General features: G+C 36.4%; 1 protein-coding gene across 1 annotated transcript; it reads right to left on the bottom strand.

Annotated features, from left to right (window-relative positions):
- Nucleotides 1–379: 379 nt before the first annotated feature.
- On the bottom strand, nt 380–3,106 carry LOC121530461. The gene is made up of 2 exons (XM_041819581.1): nt 2,722–3,106; nt 380–2,661 (listed from the first exon to the last, which is right to left on the bottom strand). The coding sequence occupies exons 1-2, from the start codon at nt 3,104–3,106 to the stop codon at nt 380–382; spliced, it is 2,667 nt and encodes an 888-aa protein (XP_041675515.1).
- Nucleotides 3,107–7,403: the final 4,297 nt, after the last annotated feature.

The raw sequence follows: 7,403 nt of genomic DNA, 5'->3' as shown, positions 1-7,403 counted from the left end.
GGGAGCGTTTATGAAGGGATATGAACCCAATTGGACAACGGAGGTTTTTAAAGTTATAAAAGTTAAGTCTACATATCCAGTAACATATGAGCTTCAAGATTACAGAGGAAACTCTATTGATGGGTTTTTTTTTAAAAAGAACTTTAAAAAAATTTAAAATTAAATTTGATTTTAAAAAAAAAAAATATTAAAAAAAAATTATAAGTTTTTTTTATGGGGAGGGTTTTTTTTTTACCCCCACTCTTGGATTCCCTGTAAATAAAATTCTTAAATAATAAAACGCAATTAGATATATTTTTAAACATTTATTTATTCACATATTTTTCTTAAAATAAAATTTTAATAATACAAAATATATTTACATATTTACATATATACTTTACAATAGATTATTATCTTGATCACTATTTATAATATGTTCAATTTTATAATGACCATGAGCTAATGTATTACAATTATCTGGTAAAATATATCTCTTATCATCCTTATAATTAAGACTTATTTTGTTCATAATTTCTGTATACAAAGTATGTGATCTACTACGAATTACACGCTGTGCTCCATAAAATGTTTTTTTATATTTTATACATTCAATATAATCAGTATGACTTAGTTTTTTAATAACAGATTTTTTAACTCCTTTAATTTTTTGAATAGATTCTGTTTTATTTTTATCTTTTGCAACTACACAAGAATATGCCTTAGCTTTAAGACCAGCAAAGGAAGTCATAACATCTCCAGCATGTTCATCCTTCATTTTTCCTGGTTCTCTATTATTGGCCTGAATTATTTGGTATTTATTTTCTAACTTATAATTTGAGGTATCAAAGCGATCGGGATTTGCTTTTATAGTCTCATAGAAATCATCCTCTGATGACAAAATAAAGGAGTCTGTATCCATATATATTATTTTCGTAGATGGACTTTTAACTAATAGAAAGTTGTAATAAAATTCATACATAAGCCACTTTGATAATTCTAAAACTGCTACTCCTATGTATATGGGCTTATCATACATTATTTGTGATGGTGTCGATTCAATTGCCGCTAAATCCGTTCCAAATAACTCAACGCTATGGAAATCATTTCTAGCTATACGTTGCCTAAAGCCTGGAGAATTTTGTCTAGACTCATAATGTTTTACTAGAACTACTTTACGACGCTTTTCAACATTTTCCATAGTTTTTCCGTATACGGCATTATTCATTAACTTATAAAAATTTTTTTCGAAGTCATTTCGTGCTAATTTTCTTTGATTAGTATTTAAATCAATATAGGGTTTTAACCAGCATGATTGTGTAAATGACAAAATCCTATGAATTTTTCGCAAAATCAAGCCATGCTGTAAACAAAGCTGAAGCTGTTTTAAATGAATTATGTACCCACTTTTGTTAGTTAAGTCTGCTATCAGTTTGGCCTGCTTGCCTCCTGGGGGAACTTTATTTTCAGGACAAAAAGGCAAATAATTATGAGAGTCATGTTGATTAGGAGGGTATTCCAGGTCAACTTCTAACATATATCCTACATCACCATCAGATAATATATTTTTATAGTCAAATAATGCGATTTCTTCCCTAGTTAAAAATTTAAACCCTGAAAGTGGTAAGGGCTGACTCATAGCCCATCCATATAAATTATTTGCGTCAATGTAACTTAAGAAATTATTTCGTTTGCTAGGATCAAAGTTATTTAAATACTTATTATTTGCTATGGAAATTCTTTGACTGCATTGTGTTAAGCCCCCTCTTACAGCTCTTTTTAAAAAGTTATACATATCACCATCACTTATTAATTCTAAGTGTACGTTGGTGAACTTTAACATTGCGTCCCATGATATGGAGGGAGCAGTTACATAGTTTATGGGGTCTAACTTATAAATTCTACGACAAATATTTCGAAAGTTTTCAAAGACATCGGCTAAAATTAAAACGTCACTTTCTAAATAAAGCTTTAAGTAATCCCTTATAGTATTACAATTAAAAGTGTCCCAAACTTTCTGTGCAAAACTATAATCTTCAACACTACAATTTTCATCGCTAAGAGAATTATAAAAACTATCAATGCTAGGAAGCTGGGTTTCGTTAAACTTTTCAAAGCTATCCAAGTAATCATAAGGAAATACACCCTTCCTACGCATTTGTCTGAATTTTTCTCCTTGAAATTTGGTTGCGAGAATTTTAAAATCCCTATCTTCCATATAGCTTGATAATTTTTCCAAGCTAGAATTTAGAAACCGTACTGAATCTATATACCTAATTTTATATCTATTTAATGCATTTAGTTTTATAGTTTGTGTAAGAGCTATGTACAATTCTTTATTACAAGGAATGGGGTTTAAATCTCCTTCCAATTCAGTAATAAATAAATGTATATCATACTTAGATAAATTATGAAAAACTACAGGAAAAAATGGATCGCTTAATTTATATTTTGGCTTACAGTTCTTATGAATAGGACCTACGTATTTCCCAGAAAATTGGTCGAAGTGTTTGTCCAGGTCGCCATCGTTGATTACCTTTTCACAGGCGCAGCAACTTCCTTCTTGGTCAAAGTCATCGATTGGATCTGTACTGGGACTTTTTGCTGTGGCCCAATATTTGTAAAATAAACTCAAAGTCCTTTCTTTGAGAGTTTTACAAAATTGCTTAATGCAATCTTCACCTGTAATTTTATAAAATTTAAATTATTTCAAAATTTATTAACATCATTTTTTTAATTTACCTTCATATGTCCATAACTCATTCAGAGTTGGATCATATTTGTGTGCAATGTAGAAGGATACCGCGCACGCTGAATGTTTTTGCACCTTTGTTGTTGCCGAAGTAGCCGGATTATTTAAGCAGATCTCATAGTTTTCAAGGACCGCCTCTATGTCTGCATATATAACTACTGGAGGTGATAGCTTCTTATGATATCCATTGAAAGAAGTGGTCGTATTAGGTTCAGGATAGTACGAAGCCACTTTTCCACATTCAAGCTTATTGTGGGTAGTGTTCGTTGTTGTATAAAACTGTAGACAGTTATCACAGAAATATTTTCCTGCGTGCGATTTTGAATGCTGCGAGCCGCATAATCTTTTGATGCACGTAATATAGGCATAGTGCATATTTTGACGGTTATTAATGCCTAATATATTAACGTGGTTTGGTAGAATCTCTTGAGTTTTAACTGTAGGTCCCACAATTTTTTTACCGTCATTATCAATTTCATACACATTGATGCTAAAATCTTTATTTTTTTCTCGAACTGATTTATTCCTTTTTTGGTAATTGGGAACTCAATTCCTGAAAAATCCAGTCTCATTCCTTCATAATCAATGACTTCTGCATTGATATTTATGTGGTAGTTTGCCGGTTTCGTTAATTTCTCCCGTGAATATTTCTTTTGTTGTGGTGTTGCAAAAGTAGCATTCTGAAATCGCTTGTTAGCTAGAAATGCTAAAATTGCCCACTTAAAACAAAATACGTCTGTGTTTTGAATATTTATTATCGCATTTCGCGATCTTATGGCATTCGGAGCTGGTATGAAACCGCTTGCAGGAATGTTTTCTAGTTTAACTATAGTGGCTTCAAAATAATCAAAGTTCTTGATAGCCCAACCAGAATCCTTTTCCTGGAATTCACTGCTCGATGTTATTAGGGATTCTATTGCGGCATTTAATTCTATAGTAATATTTTCAACTTGATATACCGATCTATATGCCGTTCCAAAGTGTTTCCTGGTTTCAACGGTTTCTCCGTCATCTATTTGTTTCATATAAGTCCCGTACACTCTTAACGAGAATTTGATTGCTCTATATTCTGACATGCAATCCTCAATTATTTTAAGTAGATTTGATTGACAAAATTGATAAAAATCATTTAAGTCAATTACATTTTCGTTGGGACATTTAATTCTATATGTTTTTACAGGAAACTTGGAGTTACTCACAATTTGTGAAATATTTTTATAATTTACATCTTCTCGAACCGAAGCATTCTTATGGTAATCGGTTAGCATATGCTGACGTTCCCTCGACTCAAGATACTGGATACCACAAGTATGACATAAAATTTCTCTTTTTTGCTCTTCTGTATTTCCCGAAATCTTAAGCTTTTTTGTAGGACTATTTGGTTCCTTACCCTCATCCATTCTTATCCGCTTGAGGGCATTTGCTGATGTTGAGGGAATATCGTCTCGAACAATATCTGGTTCCTGTTGTTTTCCTTTATTATCCTTCTTCTTCATTAAAATGCTGAATGCATTTTGCGGTCCTTCACAATTCTTATAGTGCTCGTCAAATTTATAGTTGGGGACTATACGGTAGCACAAGTCACATCTTATTTTAGAACTTGCCATTAAAACCTCGAAGGCATTCCGAGGTTTGGAACACTTGGCATAGTGATCACTAAACTCACACATCTTCACAATCATAGCACACAAATCACATGCAATTGTTGACTCCATTTTTTTGATTTAAACGATGTAGTTTTTAAGTTATTATAATATTTGAAATGTATTTGTATATATATATATATATATATATATTTGTAAAAATTGTTTATAATTTTTAAGCACCGACGAAAATGACAAAGATAAACACAATAAAGCACCGAGACTTTTAATGTAGTTCTGAGGCCTTTGAGTAACTGATTCTGAGCAATTTGAGTGGTGTCATTTATATAGTCTCTAGACTATGTTCACCTAATGTTACCAATAGGGAGTGCATACAGGTATGTTTTACTCCTAGAACCAATCGTATTGGTTTTGAGTATACATAGGAGCCCCGGACGCCAGTCATATGGTATTGAAGGATAAGGAAGACAAGGATGGCGAACAAATTAACGGATGATGATAATGAGGCCTGAGAGTTCAGTGAAAGTAAATATCGGTGTGTGCGGAAGACTGGTCAGGAAAATGACAAGTGTAGTAAATATTCCATTTAATGGTTTCTACGGACAGCGGGATAGTTCGTGCACAATCTCCGTGTAAGAAAGATTTTCCCTTTCTATGTTCACTTGATAAGAACGATGCCCAAGGGTTCCACGAATGTAAATACAGGTGTGTGGGAAGTAACGGTCAGAACACCGTCAATTGCAATAAATATTTTTTTTAAGACTTAAAAGGAATCGGAAACGGTCATGCACAATCGTTATGAAATAAACATTTTACCTTTATATATATATTTACTTGTAACCACGTTGTCAGCACTTGCATTCGATCGTGAAGCAATTAAAAATTTCTGGCCTTAAGCTGAAAGTAGCTAGAACATAGGACATAGGCTGATTATAGTACATCAGTTTTACATTTAGCTGACTTGATTTTAAAATTTTAAATACTTGTATGCACTGATACTCGGTATGTATGTGTCGCCTGAGTCAGGTATTCTATAAGATCCTCCCTCCATTGGTTTTCTGGAAGACGTGACCCTTTGCTATCCCTTGGATGAGTCCACCTGAGAACTCACCCCTACCCTCAAGTGTGCGCTCAGGTCTGCTTGTGCGTGGAGGTGCGAACTCACCCCAACCCTCAAGTGTGTGCTGATATCTGCTTGTGCGCGGAGGTGTAAAAATTTATTGTTAAGCGTTTTAATGAAAAGTTGCAGTTTTTAACTTACAATCGTATAAAGCATACCACTGGAAAGGGCTTGAAAAATGCTTTCCAATGACACCAAACACACTTTTTTTTTTTTTTTTTTAGTGAGGGCCTATATTGAGACCCCCAATTACCGAAATTTTTGCCTTTTTAGGGTAGTAGTGAGCTACTATAGCTATAGCTACTATTGTAAACCCGAATAATATCCTTTACCATAATAAGGTTTAGGAAAACAAATAAGTGAAACATTAATCGATCGTTTTATTACTTAACGGATCTTTGCCCTTGCCCTTGTCCTTGCCTTGCAACGGGCATGAGTGAAAGTGAGAATTAATATAAAAGTCGGTCCAAATTAACTGACGCCCAACGTAACCGACTCACGCGATACGAAGTTTAATGCATTTATAAAAGTAATTGCAATCGGTAGTGACAATTAATTAAATAATTAATAAAAAAAAAAGTACACACAAAAGTGCAGTGCAACAAATTGTCAGAAAAAATACGCCAAAGAAAATTTTTTTTTCAACGAATAAGAAAAAACAACGGGGACAGCCAAAACTCCCCACCCTTCAAAAAAAAAAAAGAAAACGAAAAACTCACGAACTTTGCAAAAATAAAAACAAAACGAAGACAGCGGTAGTGAAAAACAGCGCCAACAAAGACAGCAGCAGCAAAGACAGCGGCAGCGACAACAGCGGCAGCGACAGCAGCGGCGGCGACAACAGCGGCAGCGACGACAGCGGCAACGACAACGGCAGCAGCAACGACGGTGGCAGCAGCAACGACGGCGGGAGCAGCAACAACGGCGGCAGCGAGGATATTAAATTACTTATAAAATTTAAGCAAGAAGATTTGCGACTAGCGGCTGGGGAATTTCCAAGAAAGCGAAACAAACGAAACGAAGTTGATTCCAACGTTTATTGCTGCCAGCTGCTTCGCGGTTCGATCGGTTTATGTTCTCCCGAGAGCAGCATACCATTTCGCATAGCCACGAACAGAAAAGCTAATCAGTTAGATCACAACAACTCGGCTATGCTCAAGCTTGAGTGCAACTGATAAGCTTTTGTACATTGGTTTAAGGTGATTTGTTTACATTTTGGCTGCATATATTCAATTAATCCTTTCTTTTCATCTATCCTTAAAACTAACAATAAAACTTAATCTACTGCTCCAACATTCCGGCCCCGTTGAAGGCCTCCGGCGCTTTAACCTCCTCGTTAGGAGCGTTGCTTACTGGCAGCAATGCGCTTGTGGATGGCGCGCTTGATGACGCCTCCTGACGTCCGTACCTCCGCCACACGCACTCTTCCGTCCTCACCGACTGTTGTTGCCACCACGCGGCCTGTAAGCCACTTTTGCGGAGCATGTTGCCCTCGTGCACGAGCACCAGTCACCCGACCTAAAGATCGCGGCCCTCGACGTACCACTTGTTGCGATGCTGCATGCTGGCGATGTAGTCCTTGGACCAGCTGGCCCAAACCTGCTGCTTGAGATCGGACAGCATTCGCCACCGCTTCAAATATCCGCAACTGCCCTTGCTGGAGATTCCGCCTGTGCCGGACTCTTGCGGCAGCGTGATCAGAGGCTGTCCGATAAGCAGATGTCCTGGAGTCTGGGCCTCTCCATCGTTGAGATCGTTGCCTGGCTACGCGATTGGTCGAGAATTGAGCAGCGCTTCTACCTCGACCAGGTGGGTGCTAAGCTCGTCCGCTGTCAGCTTGGCGTTGCCGACTCCTCGCAGCAGCCGGTGTTTGGCGGCAACCCTATCCTCCCGACGAACCTTTTAAAACGGATAAGAAGCTGTCAGTGGATAAATCTACAACGAGCTC

This window comes from Drosophila eugracilis, unplaced genomic scaffold (genome assembly GCF_018153835.1).
Source record: "Drosophila eugracilis isolate 14026-0451.02 unplaced genomic scaffold, ASM1815383v1 contig_803, whole genome shotgun sequence".
NCBI classification, from domain to species: domain Eukaryota; kingdom Metazoa; phylum Arthropoda; class Insecta; order Diptera; family Drosophilidae; genus Drosophila; species Drosophila eugracilis.
The sequence above is the reverse complement of the archived record's forward strand: the minus strand, read 5'-3'. Positions and strand labels throughout refer to the sequence as shown.

Bases quoted from the DNA above. Each gene is read 5' to 3' on its own strand.
- LOC121530461 (XM_041819581.1), bottom strand. From the start codon at position 3,106: ATGCACTATGCCTATATTACGTGCATCAAAAGATTATGCGGCTCGCAG. The intron at 2,662-2,721 runs GTAAATTAAAAA...ATAAAATTACAG, and splicing joins TGAGTTATGGACATATGAAG to GTGAAGATTGCATTAAGCAA.